Below are 27253 nucleotides of genomic sequence, written 5' to 3' on the forward strand. Positions count from 1 at the left end.
AGCCTTTACTAGTTATAAGGCCTGTAAGCATGTGATGTTTTTATGTAGTCTTGTAAAAGTACATTTTAAATTCTTTAATGTGTGTAGCTATATTGACCTAATGAAGTTCATAATTTCAGCCAGAACGATGCTGTTTTGGGAGGCTCTTACCGGAACAGTTTCCAGACTCTTATGAAATACAGCTGCTTCATGACTCCTGACGAGCCCAGACAGAGCCCCTGACCACCTCAAAGCTTGGGGGCAGATATAAAAGTTCACAATTCACAAGTCACTGTCCTCAGACAAAGCTTCAGCGAGATCTAAGGTGTTGTGCTAACCCACCAAGTGCAATTTCAACATAGCTCAGCTTTACACGCAAAGGAGGAAATATCTTTCACTTTAATGATTAATCAGTGGCACTCTCAGGGAGGTTTCTTTTATTGCTTCTGACCTGAATGTGAGCTGCAACTCTCCTGGTGCTCCTCTTTGCCACCAGGAACTCTTTACCCTGCCATATACCAGTCTAACAGCAGAGTGGGTGTGCACTTCTCATTGCACCACACCAGAGCAACTGTGAAGTCCCTACATTTTAAAGCCCCGAAAATGAACAACCTCATCAACACAAGCCTAAAAAGTTAAGATCTACACATACTAATGTGACCACTGGAACTGCAGTTTCAAGTATCAGTTCTACAGAGATCACCTATAAAGAGGTGGTTAAGTTTTATCATTTTGGATAGGTTGAATGAAAATAGGCTGTAAGAAAACATAATGGGGTCGATAATGCGTGATGTAAAATAAGAACTAACCTAGAAGCTTTCATAAAATTCATTTACTATCAGCTTTGAAAAATCAAAGTTGTAACAGAAAAAAAGTGGCTTCATTTTCTAGCACACTCAGACATTATATTATACACTTCTGATAGCAAGTGCAGGTGACAGCAATTATCTGAATGATGTTCTCAGATACTTAAGTTTGCTTTGTCCCAGAAACAACAGAAAGGTTTTGAAGTTTCCAAATGTTTTACAGCATTTTACAAAATGCAGAAATACCCACCTCTGCATGTGTATGTGTGTGCGTGTGTGCTCAGGTTGGTGGAAAGCCACAATTCAGATATTTTGACTTGGAAAAAGCCATAAAACGTCTAAAGCAAGGAAAACCTCAAAACATCATTAGGAGTTTTGCTACATATTTGTGGTGCCTCTCTTGGCATTTGTCTCTCTTCCCCCCGCCCTGCCAACCCCGGCTCACCCGGCACAGCCCGGCTTTCGAAGCACTGAACGCTGGAAAAGCAGCGCCCTCACGACTTGCCAATCTCTCCATCTGCTGTCACAGCAGGGGTGTTGGGAAAGCTCTGCTTGTATGTCACACTGCATGTTGCTGGAAATTTCTGCCATCTGCTATTGCCTTTCCCTCCCGTGCCTCACAAAAATATCAGTGACTCTAAACAGAAAGCAATTCCTTGATCAGATGTTTTAAAGGGTTGTCAATTTGAATCATGACTCTTTTGATTACCCTTGTATTCACACAAACATAACAAATCAGCACAGATGGAGGGATAAAGATGCAAGGTTAGATTTATACAGCCAGTGAATAACTAAATATGTTGAACAGCCTACCCCAAATGTATTTCCTACAAAAACATTTTTTTGAACTATGATTTGGATGACTTTTGACCTGTGTGAATAACACATGATTCTCTCCCAAAGCCAAGCCCTAAATTCATCACACAACTTATCACGCTGGAATGCAATATAAAACCACACAGGATCATACACAAAAGCACAGTCTCTGCCCGGGCAGCACCCAGAGCTGGAGACTGAGCAGGCAGCAGTGCAGAGGACCCTCATCAGGGTGCTCTTTGATTTAATGTGTATTTACACCCACACCTGACAAACCAAGCCCTGAATGAGGCCAGATACGCAATTCAAAATATGCCAGGCTACAGAAAGCATTTGAAAACAAGGACAATCAAACTAAAATGTGCTCTACAGTCCTTCTGTGGTCGAAACACAGGGAAATACTCAGCTCTGAGGCCAAACACTAAGGGCTTTTAGGATGACCCAGCACACAGACAACGTATCACTGCCAGGGACAGCAGCCCCAAACCTCTGATATGAAGCATCTTATCACGTATACAACAGACAGCAAAGACAGCCACACTGCCTGGTGACACACAACTTTACAATCAGCTTGTTTCTCCTACACAGTTTCACGAGAGGACTTACCTTTGTGTGTGCTCATCCTGCACGGCTCATCCTGCCCTGCCTCATCCTTCTGCTCCGCAGGGCCAGCGCTCTCCTTGTGGGGTGAGTCAGGCAGGAGCTCATGGCAATGGAAGCAGCTGCTCCACACCCTGCTCACAACCTCAAACCACTGGGCTGAGGAGCCCCATCCTGCCCAGGGAAGGAAATACTTTGGGGGAAGCTCGTCACCACCAATGGTCCCCACCTGGACCCAGCAGCAGCTTGTCACCGCCTGGAGAGCTCTCCAGTAGCCCGTCCATGTGCACCAAGGCCGTGACTCCCACACGGCAGCTGGGACACCCTTACCTGAGCGTGTCAAACCGGCCGCAGCTCCCTGGCCTGCAGGCGCCGAGCCGAGGGACAGAGATGGCCCCAGGTGCTGTCCCTCTTCGGCTGGAGGTGACACCGTGACCGGGGCAGTGTCTCCGGTGCCTGAGCTGCCCCGGGGCCGCTCCCGAACGCCCCTCAGATGGCCCAAAGCAGGATTCAGGGCAGCACCAGGTCCCTGGGGCAGCAGCGGCGCTGAGGGGTCTCTGTGAGGGGACCCGGGGCTGCCTCACGTGGGGCACGGCTGGTTCCAGCAGGTTCCGGCTGGTTCCAGCAGGTTCCGGCTGGTTCCGGCCGCCCCCCTGAGCCCCTCAGGTGATGCCCTGGCGGGAAAACCCTGCCTGGACACCAGGAGTGAAGAGAAAGGAGGAGTGGCTGAGGGGGCAGAAAGAGGTGACAACGGGGTTAATTTGCCTTTTTTTCTCATCACCCAAACCTATTTTAATTGCCAATTAATTAAATGGATTTTTGCCGAGCGCAGTCCGTTTCTCCTGTGCCGTACGGCGATGGCCCTGTCCATCGCCACCCACCAGCTCTGTCACCCGATGTCCCCCTGCCCTGCTGAGGTGGGGCGCTGACATCTGGCCACAGCTGGCCCATGGCAGCTTGGCCACTTCGTACCGATCACAGCCATAAACCCTGTGCAGTGTCCTGGGAGACACCCAGCCTGGGACTGGGACACGGACACGTAACGTGGGAGCCCTGAAATGGGGGAGTAGTGAGAGGGAAGGTGAACCAGCCCATGGGAAGGGTTACAGGGATCCCCAAACCTCCAGTAAAAGATGTGTGGAGCCTAATCTAGCTAATCCGCAGCGACAGAAATCAAACCAGGACTTGATCACAACCTGAGATGCTTAGTAAGACACTTGGTGAGATACTTGGGGAAATCTGAGGTATGATGCCATTTAATTTATATGGTGAATATTAAGAAATGGCTTGAGACCAATTCTGACTTTATCTACATTTAAAGTAAGGTTAGACTTTTTGCCTAGAAGGGAAACTACCCATTCAGCGCCCTGCTGAAAATTGGCAAATCACTGAATATGGAGAGTGAGGATTTCTGTTGTCATTAATTGAAAACTTTCCAACACTTTCTTAATATTGGTACGAACCCATATTTATAAAAAAGAGGCTCAGTACTTAATAGATATTGAAAACACTGATGGAACGTTATGTCTCTTTTCATAACAGTGACTTGGTGATATTTCTTAAAAAGTGCACTGCACAGCTTGTTTTCTCCCCTAATCATTACCACCTCAGCTAATAAGAAATAGCAAAGCAAAGGTTTGCAATATTTTCTGTTCCTTAAAGACCTGTTGCAGCAACTCTTTCTGAAGTCAAATATGGAGACTTTCATCCACAGTTTTCCTAATGGTTGTTCATGTTATTCTTTGACCATCCAACTCCTCACCTTTGACCATCCAGCTCTTCACTTTGTTTGTAACATGGCAATATTATACCTCCAAATAATAAAAAATCATGCTGGTTCAGTTCTTCATTAGGATGTTACATAATCAAAGTTGTGAATGCTGCAAAAGGAAAATAAACCATTAGGAAAGCATTTGCCACTATTGGGTTCAGTTATGGGTCCCTGTGGAGTAAAATTCACTTTTATGCAGACTTGGGTAGCTGCCAGGAGATAAACCCTAACATTTTTTTGGACAGATTTGGGACAGTCCACTTCATTTACCAGGAACTGAAAGAAGTCTACTTGCACAAAAGCAGCATAGCAAGAGACAGCTTTTATGGGAAAAGGAAGACTTGAAAATTTATGCTATTTTGGAGTTCTGTGTTTTCATGCTTGAGCATGAAACGTGAGTATAATTGGTTCCCTTGAGTACACAAATTGAGAGCCTGTTCACCTTGGAGCACAGGCTTCTCATTTTTAAGTAGGTGAACATGTAGCAACTAAACATTTCATACAACATACTACTAGGTCTAGAAGCCTGGAGAACTTGTTTTCAAAAGATCACAGCATGCACAGAGGAAGGAAGTATTGCTCTACCAGGGATTTCTTTTCTGTGCTTAAACATAGAACAATTTCACTAGATTCAAGCAAAAGGAAAAGTTGATCCGGTGAAGAGTTAGAGGACAAGTAAGAGAGCTTTCCAAGTCTTTTTGATATTTCTGCACACCTCCCATGTTGAATAGCACGTGAAAACACACTAGAATGTTTATCAGAAAGTGATTTACCTTCAGGAACCATAAAAACTTGATTTGTCTTCTGCCAAATTTTGTGAGCTTGGAAAATCTCAATTAGATAAAAAAATGCTTTAAGATGAAACACTGACTTATTTCATTTTGGGAAGGGAGGTGGAAGGGACAAAGTCTCTGTGATTCTTTGTCATAACATTTTGGGGTTTTATGTATACACACAAATTCTGAAAGGTCTATAAAATGTCACTTAAACCCAAAACAGACCAAGGATACAAAATATGCCATTTCTAATATAGCTTTGAACAGACAGTGCATCTTCATGTAGTATTTGATTTAATGCCTATTTTATCACAGATGATATAATCACAAAAACCTGAACACTTGAAAGCAATTTGACAAACAGAACCAGATGTAAAACATCTTGAAGTTAACAAATTCATCACAAAGATTAAGGAGGACTTGAAAATAGTGGGTTTCAGAAGTTTCCAGCAGACCAGCACATCTGTTCAGTCCAGAAATGCTCTCATACTTCCTGATGCGTTTACACAGTGAGAAGACACACTAGGAACTAGATGAGAAGCAATTTTGTTCCTGGCGTTTCATTACCTTGTTTCTGCAGCAGCTCCAGGGCACAGAATAACCACACATTAACATGCAACCAAAGTACATGGATGCAGTGACCTCAGCAGAAATATGACAGGCAGTTGGGAAGCAAGGAAGAAATGTGCTGTTGTGCTCCAATAACTAATGGTAAAGAATCCCTCTGTCTATGACTCATTATGTATTTATTACAGGTTATGGGAAGTGCCCTGTAGAATCACTTTGCATAATCATTTTTAAACTGTAATGAGAACACCATGCAAAAGGATGTTCCTTTCTATGAATGTTTAAAAAAAATGAACCAAAGAAGCAAATGAACATTTCCTTTACTTGATCTTCATGAACAACCACCCATCTGAAGAAATTATACCCTCATCTACACTGGCTTTGTAATAACAGTGTAATTGTGCTTACAAATTTAATTCCTCACACTCTCCAAGGATGACCATTAGCATCTGTGCCCTCATTGCCATAGTTTTTAAGTCCAACACAAAAAGCAAAGAAAACACTAGCCTGCCTGAAAATTTAAAATGCTTCAAACTTCCCAAAAGTACTTGTTTGAAACTTGACTGCTTGTCAGAAGTGAGCAGAAACTGGAGCCAAGCATGGGAGAGCCAAGATCTAGGAGAGGTGAGCAGACACCACCAGCAGCCAGGAAAGGCAGCAGTGCCAGAAGTGTTATTTCCAGTCTTCAGTCATGACTTTTAAATCCCTTCAAAAAAAATCCTTCAAAGCTCTCATCCACTCTAGTGGTTCTGGATACTGTCCATATTAATCACTCCTAGGAAAAGAAGAAAATATTGTGCTTGTGCAAGCAAAAAGCTCATGGAACTGCATGTAAAATTTAAAAGTTAGCCCCTTCTAGCATTTGGAGTCCAAAAGGATAATGGAAAGAAAGCACTGAGTCAACACTGGAGCATCTGCAACCACTTTCAGTGAAGATGGAAGATAAGCAGTGCTCAGGAGGAGCTTTCTTAAGTGACACATGCCTTCAGCATTCCAGCTTGCTGGCTATTGTCACCATTTGGTGCAAGGAAAAACACTGCTGGCACAAAGATAGTTTTAATATAGCTGCACAAAAATATCCCTTGCCCCCCAGGGATTAGTTAGCTAGTTGTCTCCTATCCAGTTTTCAAGCAAGATTCAAATCTGTCAACATTGAGTCTCACCAAATTAGCTTTGTTTGTACTGATTTCTAGGTGCAGGGCTACATAAGGACATCTTGTAGTATCAGAAGAATCAGCATCTTAAAGTACTGAGCTGTCACTGCTAAACATCCAGTGCCCATTCAAGCTATTTCAGAGTAAGGATCTTTCTGGTACCATGCAATAGCAACTTCTCACTGAGGTGAGCTTTGGCATGAAAACACAGGCTTACTCTTGAGAAACCAAACCACTGCTCTGCTGCGTGGTGGGAAAACTCCTGCTGAAAGAAAAGGTTGTGAATATTTTGTTGTATCTGAACTTCAGATCCATTTTAAAGCAAAAGAAAATTATCCTTGGCTTCCATCTTCCTTTTCCCTTAGTACATTCATGTCTAACATATAGTAAGATTCACTGTCTCCTGGAGGTTTCTTATGTTCTCTTCCTCAAAAAAACCTCACATCTTCACTTCTATATTGTATATACACAGCATGAGGTTGCATTTTCCATGGCTGGCTTTAGTTTTGGGAATTATAAGCTAGTGCCATGTGCATTTCAGGCCTCTTCAACTCTTCTGTCCTTCATGGGTGACAAACTGTGATTTTTATCACAGCAATAAAGTGTACCAAGATCCATATCAACCCATGGTCCTAGAGTTATTAAATTTGTGACAACATTATTTCTTACAACATTTACCACAGATTGTTAGAAGTGACAAATTTTTACTTCATTATATAATTGTTTGGGTTTTTTTTCCTCATATTATGCTTTGCTTTTTCCATCTGTTAGTTTCCATGAAGTTGCAACACAGTTTTGGCACAAACTTGGTAATTTCCATCACAATGTATTCATCTTTCTTCATATTTTCATCAACATCTGGAATCGTTCTGCATTTCTCAGTAGAGAAAATATTCCCCAAATCTTACTCCTTAGAAGAATGGGGAAACTTGACACTAAATGATGCTTTGACTAATGCAAAACCATTTCTACATCTCCATAACCAAGTATCTTCATTTCCCAACATAATTTACATTTATTCTGATTCAGTTCAGTGTCAAAAGGATTTCACAGCATACTTCTTGTAGTTATAGCTCCAGGTATTCTAAAGGGTACTGGGAATAACAAAAGAATATACTGCAAATATACTTAAAGGTAATTCCAAGAATTTCAGAGAATATTTTCTGGACAATTTAAAAAAAAAACCAAAACAAACCAAAACCAATCCCAAACTTAAAAGTTTGTGACTTATTTTTCTTTCAAGGCTGAAAACTTGCTTTTTGGTTTTGCTCATGTTCATTTTGCTATTAAACCTTACTACAATAAGTAGTTTGCTAACATTTGCTAACATTACTGCAATTTCTTCAGAGGAAAAAAAGTCATCTCAACTAACCATTAGCTCCTCCTAATAGCCACGTCAATATTCAAAATTGGTAAATAGGTCTGTTCTACTACTTTATTTTTATTTATAAAGTTTGCTTTGTTGATTCATGAAAGCATGTAAAACATTAACATTCTAAACACTATAAAAAATTACATCTGTACATCTGTAGCAAAGGAAACAAAAGATAAAACTCAAGTTTTCCTTAATACAATATATCATCTGCAAAAAGCCTCTTATAATTATCTGGATTCTTGTAATTTCTGCTCCAGATAGTGTCTTAATCCAAAAGAAAAAGAAAGGAATTTTATAACAAATCCACAAGTTTATTGTGTGCTCTTCAGGTTACAAGATATTCCTCACTCACAACTACCCCTAATTCAAAATGAGACCTCTTATCTTCAGCCATTCTAAAACACCTTCCCTTAGCTTCTTGCATGTCCTGACAGCTCTCCACTTTCAGAGAAGCTGTAAAAATATTGCAGCCATATATACACCAATCCTGTATATTGAAAATTTTTCTACAAGTTCTCTAGTTTTTGCATCTTCTCGAATCCTAGAAAAACTTCGCAGCAACTCCAAATAAAAGCCAAACCTTCCTTTTGCTCAAATGCCTGTGACACAAAGGAAGCCTGTTTTTCAAGGATAAAAGGTAACATCAGCAGTGTCCAGACTTGTCTGCAATCAAATTCTTCTAAGCTTACTTCACAGTACAAGCACAAATTTCTGAATGCCCCTGCCTATCACCTTTCCTGACCAGCTTACAACAGTACTCATAACCCTTTTGTAACTGTGTTTTCCAGGCTTGCAAAAAAATAAGTCTCCTCCAGCAAGTGTTTGATTGGATTGGGGTCAAACAGTAAAGAGAGATGCCTCAGTTTTAATCTTTACATAGTTTGGAGACTCCATTTGCAAGCCCCCCTGCCTCTCTACATTTCCACTGAGTTTATGCCAGTGCCTGGTAAATCTGCACTCAGCCCCACATCCTTCAGAGTTGGCCTCTGTGGAAGAGTTTGTTTTTCTGTTTCCTTCCCAGACTTGTTCCCACACCTGCAATTCTCAGTAGCTGTTCAGAATAACTCACAGATTTTTGCAAGGTCAGTGAGCTGGGAACGCTGCCACCGAAGTGGAGAGGGGTGTGTTTAAAACAGTTAACTAAGAAACCACGGGAGGCTGGAATGACAAAATGCCTGGATGCACTCAGTGAGGTGAGCAATCCTGAACCTGCACCACTGCCTGTGGAGCAAAGAGACAAGACTGATGATGTACCTTGTGTACACATGAACTCAGTGGGAAAGCTGTGCCTCTCACTAGAGGCTGACTGCTCATATCCCAGCATGCCAAAGAAAGAATTCCCTTTTTATTTTTCCCTGCTTCCGTACTGGAAGTGACACTACCATGAAAGAACATGTAGAACTGCCCTGCTAACCTGACCAAAACATAGTCATTCAAATGGGAAGACCAAAGAAAGAATAGAACTTACGTAAGCCAAACCAATAAAGCCTGATATGAATTGAACCTGAGGTAATTTAACTCCTCTATATTAATTATTAATGACAGGTATTTCAACAAAGCACTCATTTAAAAGCCAGACACTGTATATGACAAAAAGAACTGTAATACACGAAGCATTAGCATGTGAAAGAAACATGTTGCAATTATGTCAAATACTGCTTTTTATATTTTATTAACAAGCAAGCATCCCTGGAACTGGGTCTATATAAAAAATACTTCACAAACCAATCAGAATACAAGGGTGTTATATAAATTTATTTTATGCAACACTGATTAGTTTTGAAAATTCCCATTTTTAATGTCTTAATTTCAACTTTTATTTTAAAAAAAAATCACTAAAAGGACACAACCCACAAAAATACAATCTGTATCTGCTCTATATTTACAGATAACTGGTCACTATTAAGGCACAGATTTAAAACTAACATTTTATGTAGCAAGTCAAATATTTGTGCATAATATAACACAATACGGTACACTGTACGGTTATATTCCCTTTGTGGAATCAAAATAAGTGAGAAATTTTTTTACTTCCAGTGTGTTCTTTTTTTTGTGTGTGTGTGTGAAGCCCTACTGAAAAATATTGTTGTTCAAGGGAAATTCTTCACTTTGGTGTAGATGACATAAGCACTGCTCAGCAAAAGACCACATCAACTTAATACTGTAATAAAATGAGTTTCTGAGTATAGTACCATCTGGATACATAGCAAGTACTTACAAAAGACTAGAGTGTAAAAGCTTTCTGATGCTTTTAAGTTTAGGCAAAATAAGCAAGAAGGGGTTGCAGAAAATTCTGTACCAAGTGCAGCTGAATATTTATTTAATTAAAAATATTTTATAAAATAACATGGCTGAATACAATTTGATTTGCAAACACTGGTCTTGCGAGTGCAAGCATAGAAATGACAGCTTATCTGTAAGCACACAAGTAGCCCCTGTGAATGGAACTACCTACATGCTTAGAAGTAAGCACAAGTGTAAATAGTTTTAGAATGAGAAGTCGTGGCTTCTGAGAGGGTTTCCATGAAGTTGCTCTTGCCCATGTGACACACAAGTACCTCTCAGATATGTGGATATTGACTCTTGGCATTGAGCACAGTGACTGGTGTGAGCAACTGTGTACCAGACACAGCTTTATCCAGTCAGATCTGTAGTACCACTGTAAAACCAGGCAAAGATGCTACTGGACCTAGAGGGGAAGTCACCCAGTTATACACCATTAAGTAGATATGGTTGAAACGATTACTGAGCAGCAATTTCTAGCTAACCACAAGAAGACTTTATATTATTGCTTGATCATCTATGCCCTCAAGTAACAAGTCTCTTTAAATTCCCTTTGTGTGTGCAAATTTCTCGTTATGTCATTTTGCATTCTCACCTTAAAAGAAAGAATTATCCATGGAAAGTGTCAGAACTCTTTCTCACCCATTTTTGCATAAAACCCAACTACTGTAAATGTTATTCTAATGCCTTCTGTTAAGAGCACTTGACAGTGGTTTATGTCCATCTCAAAAGGCTTGTACACTGAACATAAATAGTACATTACAGTAGAGGTAATTCACAATATTTCTCATGGGAATGCTTTTCAATTAATGCTTGGAAACTACGTATTGCATTGCAAAAAGAGGCACTTTATGAATTCCTTCATTATATCTGAACCCTTCATAAACCCATAACACAACATCTGTCAAGACAGAGGAATAACATTGCCAAATCATTCGGACTTTCACAGTATAAGAATGCAAAAGTTAGCTCTAGCCACTTATAACATGGACTCTTTCCGTTGAACATAACTTGTTTCAGAAATAGTTCATCTCCGGAGTTTGAAACACTTCTGCAGCTGACAATTACAAATCTGGATCGAACAAAACAGATGCTATTACACCTACTTTATGTAGGTCACTTAATTGCTGCATGCATAGTCATGTAAGTAATATGTGTCATTTATTAAATGGCAACAGTGCTGTCTTGTCAAATTAGATTAGTTGTCTGTTGAATCAAACTGACAGCCTGGAGCTCTAGTTTGATGAATGCCTTTCATTCTCTACCATAAATCTGCAGTAGATCAGTTTAATCTGTTACGTATTGTAGGTGTATAGAATCTAAAAATAAAAGTCTGATATAAATAAGTGTCCTTTAGTGGCAGGGTACTAAAAATAGCCCTTTGCTTTGAGACAACCATTAAAAACACTTTTAGCATAACAGGCAGCAGTTAAATATGTTGACTGCAAAGGGTTAATATTGCAAGGTCCATTTTGGTCTTTCATTGCATCTGTTACAGTGAGTATTATTGCAGGCAGCATTACACTGCTTCATAAGAGCATAATAGGACTGGTCCACTACCAAGTGACTTGATTTTGGAACAATCTCTTCAGATAACTACCCGGGAGACAGAGAGAGGAAAAAAAAAAATCTGCATAAGAACCGGATTCTAGTACCATTATAGTGAGATGTGACTTAATGCAGGAACACCTGAACAAATTTGATTAGTGCCAATATAAAAATTGATATGGAAATGAAAGAGAGAAATAAATTTCCACAGGACAAGAAATCAGAACATGTAAAGTGCAGAAAGACCTCAATAATTATTTTAAGCAGTACCAGAAAAATCCATCTTGATAAAACCAAATCTATGCTCTCTGGCATCCCAGCTCTTCATTCTTCCTTCATTCAACAAAGTAAAAAATTCAGTGCATACATTATAGTTATAGGTAATAAAATACTAAACAAAGAACCCTATATTATTATTATTGCAAATTCTGTCCAATCTACATGAGTAAAACGTAACCCACATTTGGTGTTTCGAAAGAGAACAGACAAAATGTGTTTTCTCTGTTGATTTTTTTGTTTTTTTTTGGCACAGTACTGTGCAGACAAACACGCTTTGGTCCTTGACGCCCAAACTCCCAAAGTGCAGAGGGTGGTGTGCAGTGAAGGCTGTCCACAGGATTGCCATGTCCATCTTTACAGCTGACTTTTTAGAGCCACAACGTCCTGCTACCAGCGGCCGCTGACACTGGCAATGTCCGAGTGATACTGGCGCGGCAGTCTCCCACTGGCTCCACCTTCCAGGAACGAGGCACGGATGTTTGACGGATCAAAGAGCTTTCTTCGGTTTTTATTCAGTTCTGTAAAGGTCAAACATGCGCAGAAATCTCTCATCAGAAATTAAATTTTAATATTTTGAGCCGAATGCAACGCAAAGCTTCTGTTTAAACAAGCAAAGTATTTTAGATGGAACACTATGAACTGAAGGTATCTGTGAGGTACTTATTCAGTTCAACAGTTCAACAGGATAATCAGTGTCAGGTTAAGGCTCAGAGGCTGCCTAGGACACAGGCATCTATTTGGTGCAATTCTTATTTGGCACCGGTACAGTGTGAAGTAGATAATTTTTTGCAATATTGATTTAGAACCAGTTGACAGAGCTGAAACACTTTAAAAACTTTGTTAGAATACTCAAAGACTGCAATCTTCCCAGAAGTATCTGCTGCAGCACAACCGTGCCATGTAAACTGAGATGACAGAAAAGCTTATCTTGATCATTTCTTAATGCACAATTCTTTAAAGACAAAACTGAAGCAATATTTTAATTAGGACTTTCAGAAAAAAACCAGATGATCACCTCTCATTCCAACATGCACACTAATCTTGTATTAGCAAAAGCTCATCCAAAATACTTTTTTCCCCACTTTTCTATTCTTGTAACCAAACTTCATGACAGATAGAAATCACTGAAATATTACACAGATATTCACGACTGCTACTAAGTACATTGCATTTTTGCCCTTTTTACTGCACCATTTTAAATTAATAAAACATTCACTAATGGCATCAGTAGAAGAGATGAAATTGGGAGGAAAATAATGTAGTGTTACAATGAAGCATCTGAAAGAAACTCTTCCTCTGATACAGATTCATTGCCTAGTCAAGGAGGATAGCACTCCTATGTAATAAGAAACCTCATGCTATTTATCACAATTAGAAAAATCTAGTTAAGCTTTATATACTACAGCATATTTTAAGAAATTATATTTGGCCTTCTTTCTGCATGTAGGATCAAGACAACCTATTAATTAAAATGGGTTAGAAAAATTCCAAGTAAGAGTTACATGTTTCTCTCAAACCCATGCATTTGTGGCATAAAAAACTGCCAAAAAGCCAAAGCCAAAAACTCAAAGCCCCTCAAAAGCAGGCAGTTTTTCCCAGCAGGATGATTGCCCTGCTAATCAATAAAGTGGAGGACAGGGAGCTAAAAGTTGTGACTGGTAGGTAGTGCCATTCAGACCCTGTAGTGCTTGTAATCCCAGAGCTTCTTGGACCCACGATTTTGGAGCATCCAAAAAACTTCACAATCTGCAGTGAAACAAACTTTCACCAAGCTCCAACTGTACAGGACTGTTGCAACTGAGCTGCTATTTGGTAACAGCAAAGCCTGGTTTTAAGCACCTCAGGTGAGGGGCAAGCTGTTATGACCTCTGTGGACTAGTGTCTTAGTCCTTCCAAGCTCCTTTGCCAACTATAAGCACACGACTCGAGTGAGAAGAATACAAACAAACAATGCTTAAAATCAACCAAATGATACTTTGTGTTATTTACCTGAGATTGCAAGCAGCATTTTTCTTCTGGCACCAAAAGTGGTAATTCCTAACTCTTTCAGATCTTGATCAGTAAGAGTAAGGAATGTCTGCAGATCAATCTAGAGTAAAAAGAAATGGGAAAATTAGGCAAAACAAGTTTTTACACAAAAGTATTAATTAATAAATGTGGTTCAGAATAGCTTAATTTTTTTTTCCCTACTGCTTTGTACAGGTACTCTATTCCTACTCAGCCAACCTATTCCTCACATGGAAACAGCAATTATGGCTTTTCAATGGCTTCTTCACACAGCTGCTCAATTTGCTACATTTCTGACAGAGAAGGAGAAACTGAAAAGTAAGCAGTTTTAGAAAAATCACAGAAGATCAATTAGTCTTATTTATTTGCAAATCTTGAGATTTTGAGTATTTACCAAAACCACTACAACATGCTTGGGAACAGTGTATATGCCAGGTATCTATGTCTGTAGATACAGTAGGTGCTTCAGATTATACCAGGTTAGCACAGGAGGATTGCTCAACTCCTGGTGACACATTTGAGTTCAAGCATCGAGCATTCAACAGTGTGTGCAACAATGGATGTTTGTGGTATTTCTTCTCCCAATGCAATTCACAGAAACAGTGGAAAATTGTTTAGTTTTCACCCTGGTCAAACTACTTGGCTCGTCTCGCACCTCATCAGCAGCTCTTGAGATAAGAAAAATCACAACAAAAAACCAGCTGTGAAGCAAAAACCACCCTTAGTATCAGAAACCAATCCAGCTCTCTCTCCTTTTTAGGAGAGTGGCTAAAATAACAGGAAAGGATTAAGAGACTGGATAATATGGGTATTATGGAACATTCAGAGGAACATACAGAGGAGATAAACCTGAAGGCTGTACATAGAATTGAGGTACAGCTGGATTTACTAATTCAGAGTGGGGATTGACCCCACATGACTTAAGCAGCATGATTAGAGAGAGACAATGAATGAAGGCACGAAATGCAGCAGATGCAGCTGTCCCCAGGCTGAGCCAGCAGCACTGCACTTCAGGGCACTCAGAGTGCACGTACAGGAGTGACTTAGGGCACAGGAGTACAAGTTTGCCTCCTGTCTACCCTTCTAACAGTGCAGTACACACTTGAATGCATCCTTGGTGTGTGCAGACATGATGTGTGCTGCTGAAGACATAAAGTGGACATATGGGTCCATAATACATGAAGGTGCCAAATCCAGCTGTGGTCCTTCCCCTGTACCACATGGGATACTGACAAAACCCACACGGACACCTCCACCCTAGTACACCCAATTCCAGCAGTGTGGCACATACAACTTCCCATTTACAGCTACAGTGCTTTTGGGACAAGCTCAGGAGCTCCATGCCTGTAAGTCTTGCAGCTGGGCCCCACTGTACTTTTGTGACACAGTCAAATCTGGCAGCAGAATATACTACCTGCAAATAACCAAGTGGACTCTACCTGTACAGCACTCTACGGATAAGGAATACTTGGAATAAAAGATTAGCTGGTGTGGAGGTGGAAATCTCACACAGTTGACTGACCATATCTCCCTGTTGGGAATGGATCAAAGGAAGTCAACTGGCACACAGGGGAAGAGGCAGGAGATGGATATATATGACCCCAGCATCGGCTGAGACAAGATGTTACTAACAAATGTTACTAACTAAAAAAGATTGGATTTCCACAACCTACACATAAAACAGACTGAAACCTATGACATTCTAGTCAGCATCCTAGTTTACAAGTAGGAGCCAAGGTTTAAACTTCCTTGAATGACAAGAATCCAATCCTACTTTGATTCTTTGTTAAGTATAAATCAAAGGTGCAGGACAACATAGTACTCATGTCCAGGCTCGCTATCTGGAACCTGCAAGGTGTATGGAACACTTGGAAAGAACAGCCCATGAAAATCTTGCCACAAAGTGAGAGTTCCCAGTGGCTTTGGTCAAGAGATAGAACTGCTGCTGGAACAAATCCAACTAACACAAAGATGTCTTTCAAAGGAACACTGACCTCTTGCTGTTGGAATACGTCCGTGTATTTGCCCAAGCCAAGCTTACTGAAGAGCTCAGGCAGGTCAGATCCCTTAAACAAACTGTTCAGGTTACAGCCATTGCTTCCTGTCAGCGAGGAAATGCAGTCCATGTAATTGCTGCTACTGAGATAGTGCTCAGCTGAAAGGGAAGAAGTGCATTTTTTAGACACTTCACAGAAGGGCACACTTTTCTATCAGCTAGATCATTAAAATTACAAAATACTTAAATCTTTATTTTTCAGAAAAGAAAAGAAAGCTTCTCAGTGGTCTAAGAGAACGAACACCATAAAGCAATTTTTTTTGTTCATTAAGTTCCAATGTTTGTTTTCTGTAGAAAGACATTTGGGTAAACATTTTAAACGATAAAATCACATTATGGGAACTGGATCACATTATGTATCACATGGATACAAGCCAGAAAGTCATGGAAAGAGCTGCAAGACCCCACGGCTTTTCCTCCTCTTAAGCCCTCTCCTCCTTTCCCCAATGACTATTTTGGAAAACATCATTGCACACAAATGCAACCAACACTTTTTGGTCTGGATGGGGAAAAAACCACACTGGAGCTATTCTTGATAAAAGGAATATGATGTGGCCATTATTTTACTACAATACAGACAAAAATATGAATGCCATAGTTTATAAAATACTAAAACTGGAAATCCACTCCCTACACAACTTTAAATTACATTCCCAAAAGATAATAGCTTTGAAAAGTTTCCACAATGAGTTTCTTAAAAAAACCCAGAAACCTGGTTTGGCAGTGAATCCCTTTCCTGCATGTGTGCATACTGATAGTATAGAATCACATAGTTCCTAATTATTTTTCCTCATGCTGTGTAAGAACAGGATAGCTCCCATGCTATCAAGCATATGTGTAAGTGGAGCCACTGGGATTGCTCCCTCCCTCCCTACTGACACGGGAAGAATAACAGTGAAAGCATAAGCAGCTTGTGGCAGGTAAAGGGTATTTTCCCAGGTAAGCAAAATCAAGATTTCCCCAGAGACTTCTGCTATGGCCTTCACTACAGAATGGCAATTGGATGTGAAAATCGCCATTTTTCACCACCAGCTGTGCTAAATTTCTTATTTTTCTGGGCACAAACTAGTTAGAAGCATTTGGGATTGGATTTATGGAGCTTGGAGAATTTCTGTCTAACTCAGCTCCATTTTGGAAAAGAATTTTAAAATACAGTAGACTGTTCGATGTTGAAAATGTGAGTGTTAGCTTTGACAAGTGAAGCAATAACTAAATTGAGTTTTTAGACTTTAAAAGGTGATGCCTTGATTTCTTCACTATCAGAGAAAAGTAACACTGAAAATACCCAAACAGAAATTCACGATCCTCCTTCTTACTGCAGTCAGGAAGCATTATCTTAAAAATAAAGAAGAAATTCAACACAACTGTGCAATTGTGTCGATGAAGTCATACATTTTAGTCCTCCAGCACCTATACATTAAGGTAACTACACTTGTCCAGCCAACTCATAGATGTTTCTTTTATCCTTCCTCTACACCTTCCATTCTCTGGGAAAGCTGCAGCTGCTGTAGAACAATTTCCTCCACTTCCGGTGTATTTTCTGTATTTGAAGATATCCTTTCCTAGAATTTCCAAATTTTATTATCTGTGTACTTGGAATTTAATCTGGGATTTAGGTTTTTAAAAGAAAAATGCAACAAAAGAGAGTAAAATCAGCCACAGTACTTATTTCCTCATAATGCAGATCAGTAGTATGGACTAGTATTTTCTACCTCCACTTGTCTTTCTTTCAAAAAAGCATCTATTAAGTTACTTAAAAAATGAAATGAAGTTTCCAAGTGTTGAACTAAAATACAATATTTTAATTTGTAAATTTCAAATATTGTTTAAAAAGTAATTACCAGAGGTACAGCCTGTATCCATGGAAACCAGTGCTTAAATTCACGTGCTCAGCCATGCCCAAAACACAGACAGGCTTCTTTTCACAGAATGGCCTGGGTTGGAAGGGGCCTTAAAGCTCATCTCATTCCAATGCCTCTGCCATGGGCAGGGACACCTTCCACTAGACCAGGTTGCTCCAAGCCCTGTCCAACCTGGTCTTGGACACTTCCAGGGATGGGGCAGCCACAGCTTCTCTGGGCAACCTGTGCCAGGGCCTCCCCACCCTCACAGCAATGGATTTTTTTCATAATATCCAATCTAAATCTACTCTTTCAGTTTGAAGTCATTCCCCCTTGTCCTGTCACTACATGCTCTTGTAAATTTGATTCCCATGAAGAGAATCATGCTTTAAAATTCAATATTAGCACAGATTATGACTCCTTCAGTGAGCAAGTAGCCCAATAAAGACCTGGCTGTTGTTGCATTGGTAACATAGCAGAACAATGGCAGTCTAGAAATAAGCTTTTATAAAGATCTGGTTTCAGAACACCTTGAAAAACCGTTTCCATGACAGCAAAGAGCTTTCCAGCAAGAATGTCTGGCATTTATAAAATTTCCTTAAGTTTGCCTTTTGAACCATTATTCGTATATCATGTTACACTACCTTGCATATGCTTTGACATTGCAAATTGTAAAAAAAAAAAACCAAACCCAAAGCTGTCAGGTGTCAGTAATTTAAATCCCTAGTGATGTCAGGATACATTTATATTAAAATAAATATTAATTGATATCATTATGATTTTTTTTAAAATCAGGTATTAAAGAGTTTATTAACCTGATTTGTTTTGTTTCCGTTTAGGGCTGCCAATTGAGGAGACAAAATCATGAGCAGTGGGTCCCAGCCCATTACGGTCTCTCCAGTTATCAGATTCACTGCCACTTCCCAGGTGCTCCCGACTGCTGGACCGGGACAGAGACATCGATGAACCCTGCAAATCACAGAAGGAAAATTTGGGCAGAAAACAGAGGTTTCATTGTGACTCAGATGTTTTCTTTGAAACAGCTCAGTTCTAAAAAAAAATAAAAAAATGCTTGCAAACATTCTTTTGGCAGTTGATCAATAGTCAAATAATTGCAAACTGGACACGAAAACAGCAGGTGTGCTTAAAACATACACAGTTTACAGTTTTGAAGCAGGAGTTATTTAAAGACCATGATTCAAAATAAATTGCTCGGTATTTCCAAGTTTGTTTCCAAAACATTCCATGGTATCAAATTCCCACACAAATTCTAGACAAAGCAGTCTATTGACTACATCCCTTCACAGGGAAGAGTACATAACAGAACATTTATCTGAAGATAAGTGCCTAAAGTACACAATACTACAAGAATTCTGCAATGGCCTGTGAATTTGCAGTTTTGTTTGTAGGAAGTTTTTTGTTTGTTTTTGTTTGTTTGTTTTTAATAGATTTCATATTCCTGTAAAATACTACTCATGATCTCTCATCGCTGTGGGTGAGAATGTTCCAAAATAAGGTAACAGTATTCGGTGGGGACATACACAAAAGAGACTGACATTGATACTACACACTTACATGAGCCAAAAAATTGTGGAAATGAACAATTTCATTCTATACACTTACACCAAATTGCAATTGAAAAATATCACTTAGGACACAGCAATCTTTTATACTATTCAGTAAAATTGACAGCACTGAAGAAACAAGGCAAAAGCTCCTTATCATTGGTAAAAATTAGGAAGGTGTGAGCTAGAGTTAGTATGGCTACAGAAAAGAAGGAAGGTAAGGATTGACTTCAATTCTTACAGAAGAGCAAGAAGAGACAGGGCCTCTACCTTACATGAGATCATAATGATGTCTAAGAGTTGTCAAGTTAAAAAAAGATGTCATCCAATGTTTCTGGAAAACTGAATGCACAGTAAAATACCACAGCAAAGATGAAATATGTTTGGTGAGCTTATTTTACAAATTAACTTCCCAGGCATTAGACCGTGATACCAAAACTTCATCTTCTCAAAGGCTTCAGCACATGACTCTCAAAGGTGCACATGCATTGGAAGTGTGGTGGCACAGTCTCCAATACAAATGGTGTTGAAAACTGCTAAGCAGAGGAGGATACTACAAGGAATCCAAGATTTTCAGCTCCCCAGATGTTTCCACAATAGCTCATCCCAAACAATGGTAACTGGAGTCCTGACATGGTATCGCTTCACTGCAGAGAGCTGCCGTGGTCTGTGGTCTGCTCATGGGCAGATTCCAAGTGACTGAGACACAGTGTTCTTGGTTGGAATGACAGACCCACTTAGAGACTTTAGACATCATGGTCTGTGGAAAAAACCCACCACAGTTCAACCAAAAAATAAAATAAATAACCAGAAATTCTGGCTGTACCTTTTCTCTCCCCTAGCTCCTACTGCATTATGTGTATCCAAGCAGAATGACTCAAAAAGTTGCCATGTCAGCTGGAGAACACCACAGCACATTATCATGGCTGAATATTTCTTTTGCATCAAAAGCTAGGTATACTCGAGAGAAAAGCTGCATAAACATACCATTTACATGTTATATAAGTAGGACTGAAAAAGGTGTGTAATATGGAAGTTGGGAAAGATTCCAGCAAGGAAACACACTAAAAATCAACTTCAGAATGCCTTTGGAAAGAAAAGAACAAATTCCCTGCAAGATTCCCATGCTGGGACTCTGAAGAGGCTTGCTGGACTCTGGCTGCCTTCTGCCTGGGAACTTTCTGGGTCCACTGAACAGTGTAAATCGAGAAAGCTGTTATAGTTCTACAGCTCTGTCAACGTAAGATGAGCTGCAGACATTTCTTGTTCTGATGTTCTGCTCCACCATGCAGTGATTCACATTATATAGTTTATCTGCTATGTATACACTGTTTTCATTAGGTTACCAAATTTCTGCTGCTTGTCTGCAACAACTGAGATATTTGGCCCCATAAGTTAAGTTTCTTTAAACAAATATATTTTAAGCAGACTTCTATGCTCTGTGACTTCTATAAGATCTACAAAACAGATATAACTGTGTGTGTTGGGCTGAATGTATTCCATATGCCTTAATATTTATGTAAGAAGCATTTTTCACCATAAAATATATTCAGAACATTAAAAATCTTATCTGCAAGACCTCTTTTTACAGAAGTTATAGACATTTCTCAAGAGAAATAACTGTATCACTTACTAAAAGTAAACTTCCCTTACAATATACTTTTTTATACCTCATATGTAGTTGTCATGGATGGCTTGTACGATACATGATTTGCTCTTCTTAGTTCCTTGATAGTTTCTGCAGGCATGGATTTAGAGAACCCCAAACCACTCCATGTATTTGTTGGAGTTCTCACTTCTGTTACAACTGGCTTCTTTAACATAGCTGAAAAAATACAGAGACAAATCAGTAAATCTCAGCCTTCGTTGAGGTACTGGGAGGATAATCCTGCAGTCATGAATGGTAACAACTGCAGCTCAAACAGTAAACTCCAAACACCTCCACTTGCTACACAGCTTGAATCCTGCCCTTCCTTAAGGCAATTTACTCTGTCAGAAGATAGTTAAGCCCCACAGGGCTGCATGGAGGCCAAAAGAATCATATCTGTTTCAAAAAGAGGAGCTTCTGGTTTTCTTTTGGTGTGTTTTTTTTTTTTTTTTTTTTTAACAAGGTCAAAGATATAGTTAAGTCCCTTATCAATTTTGTAACTTAATTAATCCCTGAAGTAAGCAGCCATTTAGCCAATATGACAAACATCTCAAAGTTTAATTTGCATCCAAATAAAGTCAAGTATTACGGTTATGAGCACCCTGAAGACAATATGGATCATTTGCATATGGATATACTTACATATTCCATCTGCAAGCTGTTCTGTTCATATTGTATTTTATGCTATGTTGGTATTAAAAATCTTTTGGAACATAGAACTAATAGACAAGTGTTTTGCTACCAGTTTCAGATTTGATTAAAAATCAATTCACAAAACTGAAACTTCAGAAAAATCATTTCATCCATGTACTAACAAACTTTTCAGAAGTCACTGTTTGTGCACGTACCTTTGGTTGCTAGCAGTTTCTTCTGTTCATAGTCAAATGCCTAAAAATTAAACATGCAGAAGATAGCTTAATTGCCATTCTAGCTAAATGTCACTCCAGTACTCCTCTCTTTGTGAAAACAAAGGTTTTTAGAGTGGCCAGTGAATATATCTAGGAGAAACCTGAAGTACTGCACAATAATTTGATGAAAGTCCAATTAGAGCCTTAGTTACTTAAAGTGTTCACAGAAACAAAGATTTTAAATAACTATCCAATATCCATTTGAGTGAGGGTCTAGCAATATTTACAAACTGCTTAGGCAGACTTTTTCTTTAATTTGTTTTTAATAAGACATTTTTTCAAGCATAGTTTCTCTTCCTTAACCATCTGTACTCAGCATTTAAAACATTACCCAACAGTACCAAAAAGATAAAATATATCTTAGCAAATCTAGGCATCATGGTTATTTTTAATAATCTTTCAAGTTTAGTTCTCCTCCACACACACATCTTGTGAAAGGGAAAGAACTTAAGTGTTGAGAGAATTTTAAAAAACCTTGTATCTGTACTACCTATGACAATGGAAGATGTGAAGTTTAAATACCCCGTATCAAACAAGCTACAATTGATTGAATTACAAGTTGGCAAGCCTAAACACATAAAACTACAGTATTAGCCTGAAGTGTTACATTCTCTACTAAAAATATTTAGGGGAATAACTAAGGAAAAGAGCTGCAAAACACTAACCTTCATCTTGTTCCACTACTCCTCACAGTCTGGTTATGCCCACACTGATAGATCTATACTGAAAACTACCCCGTTACTTCTGCCTTACAAAGTAGCCAAAGGGGGCTCCCTCCCTCCTTGGAGAGATTTGCAATAACATTTATAGTAGTAGGCTGTAGTTTAGCAGATAGGAACAGTACAAGAGAAAAGAAAAAGGAGTATATGTACAGATTCACATTTCTATTAGCAAAACCATTGTAATTAAGCTCCATATATAAAACCTGAAGCTATAAAAAAAATTGTGTTGACACTGCTTATGGAAAGTTGTAAAACGTCTCCTGCAGATGTAATTCTCTCAAAGCAACAATATAAGATTTCTAAAAGGCAAATGATGCTTATGTAGACTAATATAGTCACCCAATTTTTCTGTACCTAAATTTTTCTTATTCAACAGAAGCACAAGAGCTTTTCTGTTTCCAAGAATTTTCGCTGACAGCCCACTCTTTGCTCAAAGGAGTTAATGACTTGGCTGTGAATGCTTTTACTGAAATGCTAATGACAATTCAGTCTCCAGTCGCCTGTGCATTCCGTGGTAACTTCACTCAGCGATTATCAAGGTTTTAAGCTGGAATTGGCTGTGCTCAGGGAGAACGTACCTGCATATTGACATAGGAGGGCTGCGGGGCCAGACGTGCTCGCTCAGAGTTCTGCTGGGCGGCCGCTGCTCGCTCTGCTGCCCGTTCACTGCCAGGAGCCTTCTTATCAGCCACGGGGCCCTCGGAGGCACTTAACTCCGCGTCTGAGAGCAGCCTCTCTGCAGTGCTGCGGGGGCAAAGGCACTGTTAACTCACTGATCTTTTTACAAGCAGTGAACATGCAATGCAGTTTTGGTAATCGAGCTTTACCCTGAGAAGTGTGGCAGTAAAATTCAAGACATGTCAGTATACAAACATCTTTTAGCAATATTTCCAAAAGTTTCAGCTCTCCTGTACCTATTTGTTGGTGAAAGCAAGCATGTATTGCTCCTTCCTATATTACCAATTCTGAGCTGTCTGGTATCTGGAATTATTGAATGCCTTGCTCAGGCCAGCAGTTCTAACAGGTAGTTATAGGGTAGTTCTAATACATAGATCCTACCTATGTTACCTGTTAGATCCTAACAGGTAGTTGTTGGATAGAGATTGCATAACAAGGGACTAAGAAACTTAACATAGGTCCGACTTGCTTTTAAAGTTTCAATACCTGCAGTCCTACATGCCTTTAAGAATTGCAGTCCTACATGCCTGCCTTACCTCCTAATGCAATCTACTTTTTTTTCTTAAAAAAATCAGCCACATTTCAGGCTACTCTAGAACAGTGATGTCTTACTCAAAGCAAAGTGATCATGTCGTAGAAGCTGTAAACTACTACCCCGAAAATATGCCCTAGGGACACTGTGAGCATTGTGTCCTCGACAAAAAGAACAAGGCATACAAACAACTGACTGACATACAAACAAGTGAATCTGGTTAGCAGGAATTCTTGGATTTCTAAACTAAGAGAGCAGAGTTAATGAAATACGTATCATAGCTTTAACAGTGTAAATAAATGAAGCAAAAGAAAATATGCGTCTCAAAAGAGTGGTGATAAACAGTTCCCAAAGAAATTGTGAAAACACAAGTACATGAGACAAAAACATTGCATGAAGAACAAAACCTGTGTTGCCAAGACATATTATGACTCAAAAGAGCCTTTCCCACTGCTGTCTCATTAAAAAAAAAAACAAACAACAACCCAAGCAAACACTGAAACAAGTGTTTGAGAACATGCTCTTATGCCCTGAATACTGCTTTTCTAAGAAGCAAACAGCCTCAGGTACACACAAAAGGAAAAAGTTGTCAGTTAGGAGCTATTCTCAAAGCACTCAATAAAAAAGGAAAGTGCAAAAAAATATATCCTTTAGAAACAGGTAATGCAAGTTCCTCTGACAAAAGTCCCTATTCTTTTGTGAGAGAAGAAAGACATTTATTCTTTTTTAACAAAAAATACTTACGATGTACAAAAAGTTTGCAGTTATCAGACAAACTGGGGGCTATAATAACTTCTGATGTGATTAAAAATCCAAGCCAAATTAAATCAGTTCTTTGAGTATCTTACAAGTGAACCACTCCTTCCATGTATAAAAACATATTAAGTAATTTTGTATTGCGAAAGTCCCATTAATCTGTATTTATACACTCAACTTACTGTAAGTGAGAGTTTTTGGTGCCTTGCAGTAACTCAACCGTTTGCCTCTTGGCACAGGCCTGCTTCGAAGAGCTCATCATCTGCTTCAGATCGCTGGTATTTGCTGAATGGGAAGGACTTCTTGGCATGCCCACTTCTACAAAAGCATCATTGCAACCTACAAGATCAATAAAAAGAATAGTTAAACAACAACAACCTTTTATGCTCTAGTGAACTTACTGAAGGAATGACAACTATGGGACAAAATCTGCTCTTCCTCCTCACAGAACTGTTCTGGTCTTCTTGGTTAAGGTTAAGAAGTCAGGTATGTAAGTTCAAATGCACAGAAAAGGTGTTAGCATTCACATATATAGTAGACACACTAAGCATTCTCTTTTTTAAGATACTTATTTTAAGTAAAATTGATTAGTATTAAATGTGAAGACTGACAATTAGAAGTGACTAAGCATTCCGAACAAATCTGTGTGTTCTACACAATTTTCTGCAATAATGTTCTCAAAGGCATTAATTGTTTCCCTTTGTTAAAAAGCAAAAATAAAACATCATTTCAAACCACGAGAGATTGTTTTAAGCAAGGGAGTTAAGCTGCTGCAAAAAGAAAACTAAAATCCTTGTGGGTTATTTCCCTCTGTTCTTAGGGAATGTGTGAAATGTAACAACTGCATTAGGTTATTTAAGGTGTATCAACAGCACATCTCACTTACTACTTCTATTTACTTTCTTGGACAACGAATCTGGGAGATCCAGGATTGTTTTCCTGTAATGTGGTTGCAAAACCAATGCACAGGGAATACCTTTATGCTTTTGTTTCATAAACTGCACACAGACTGTGCAAACACTGCCAGATAAAGGAATGCAACATCAAAATCTTACCTTCTTCACTGTTTGACTTGGCAGCTCCTTGTTCTGAGGCACCATGAGTACTTGTTTGTCTCACCGGGTCACTGTGGTTCGCGCTCAACACGTTTTCCCCCAGCGATGTGGCAGACAGTGCAGCATACTTGATATTTGAGGCCTGAAACGATTGTCAAAAACCCCTAAAGTCACTTGTATGCTTAAGGAAATACTGAAGCAATTTCCCTTTTCTATCTGTGCAGGAGAAAAAGAAACCCATCGCCGGTACAGGAGAACAATACGTCTGAATGTTCTATTTGTCAGTCTTTTCAGTCATATTTGAAAACGCTGCTGTTATATTTATAAACTGAAAAGCTTTAAGAACTACTAACATGGATAGCTTTCTCTTTCAGCTTTCCTTAGCAGAGGTCTATTACAAAGAGATCTGGTTCTCCAGAGACACCACCTACCTTCACATGACCATTTAAAGAAGGGGAGCCTTTTTTACTCTCCGATTGCATGCCGTTAACGTGGACTTCGACAGGAGTCAAGCCTGGTGGTGGAGATGGAGTGTTTTGACTATAATTAGGCACTCCAGACAACAGAATACTAGTTAAGGTTGCTTGGGCAGTAGATGGTATCATTAGGTGTGGAATAGCAGAAAAACCTGGAACGAAATTTGGTTATGTTCTGATTAAGTTTCTCATTTAATTTTCTCAGGCATTATACTACTTTATACAAATGTTTATGTAGCTGTGATACATTACTAAAAGGTTTCCATTAGAATTACATGCAAAAAAAAATTGCTTTATCTACCCAATACTGGATAGGTTAACTTAGTTGTTTTTTATAAAACAGATGAAAACATCGCATGGGACTGCACGCCATAAGTTTATATTAAGTTATAACTTTAATTTTGCATATTTATTCATCCATCCATGTTAAGATAAATGTAGGAATTAAGGTTCCAAAGAATGAAATATTCTGGACTCATCAATTGTCACTCTGATGACTTAGTGTTGCACAGATCATGTAATTCACATTAAACTTGCACCAACCTGTGGTGTTTGTGTTAGCAAGAGATGTTGCCCATAACGTGGGACTAGGAGTGCCTGAACTTGGACTCTGCAAGGGGCTCACAGAGCTGTTAAGGGCATTCAAAAGAGAGTTTGGAGCAGTTGAGGTGTTGACTGACAGGGCTGTTGGACCTAAAAGGCCTGAAAAAAATTATGCAAGTGAATATTTTGATAAGACCTGCAGAAAATGATTTTTCAGAAGTACCAACTGAAAACAAACAAACACCCACTAAATTGCACCAGCACATGTTTCACAAACTAATTTTAACAATAACCCTGCTGTTCATTTGGTGCACAGAGCACACTAAGAATGCCTGTTCTTGAACTTGGAATCATATATCCAAGAAGAATTGCAGCATCTTCTATGTCCTTTTACTGGACCCTAACTCCTGTCATAACAGTCTGCACCAGCTGCTTCTCAGCCCCACCATCCCTTTGTATCCTCTCTACTGCTTCTGATGGTTTGCTTCAAAGCAGCATCACACAAGAAAGCA

At 39.3% G+C, this 27253-nt stretch overlaps 1 protein-coding gene across 4 annotated transcripts in view; it reads right to left on the reverse strand.

Annotated features, from left to right (window-relative positions):
* Positions 1–9572: 9572 nt before the first annotated feature.
* BICC1 (BicC family RNA binding protein 1) overlaps positions 9573–27253 on the reverse strand; it is a 102528-nt gene continuing 84847 nt past the window's right edge. For all 4 annotated transcript variants that reach the window (XM_064662408.1, XM_064662410.1, XM_064662409.1 and 1 more), the window contains 11 exons: positions 26742–26900; positions 26154–26350; positions 25723–25864; positions 24850–25006; positions 23280–23445; positions 21920–21959; positions 21094–21248; positions 18674–18827; positions 15956–16116; positions 13944–14043; positions 9573–12472 (listed from right to left, as the gene is read on the reverse strand). In XM_064662408.1, the coding sequence (XP_064518478.1) occupies positions 12342–12472; positions 13944–14043; positions 15956–16116; positions 18674–18827; positions 21094–21248; positions 21920–21959; positions 23280–23445; positions 24850–25006; positions 25723–25864; positions 26154–26350; positions 26742–26900 (1562 nt within the window). In that variant the 3' untranslated portion in view covers positions 9573–12341. The remainder of the gene's footprint in view (positions 12473–13943; positions 14044–15955; positions 16117–18673; positions 18828–21093; positions 21249–21919; positions 21960–23279; positions 23446–24849; positions 25007–25722; positions 25865–26153; positions 26351–26741; positions 26901–27253) is intronic.

This window comes from Pseudopipra pipra, chromosome 8, assembly GCF_036250125.1.
Source record: "Pseudopipra pipra isolate bDixPip1 chromosome 8, bDixPip1.hap1, whole genome shotgun sequence".
Taxonomy (NCBI): domain Eukaryota; kingdom Metazoa; phylum Chordata; class Aves; order Passeriformes; family Pipridae; genus Pseudopipra; species Pseudopipra pipra.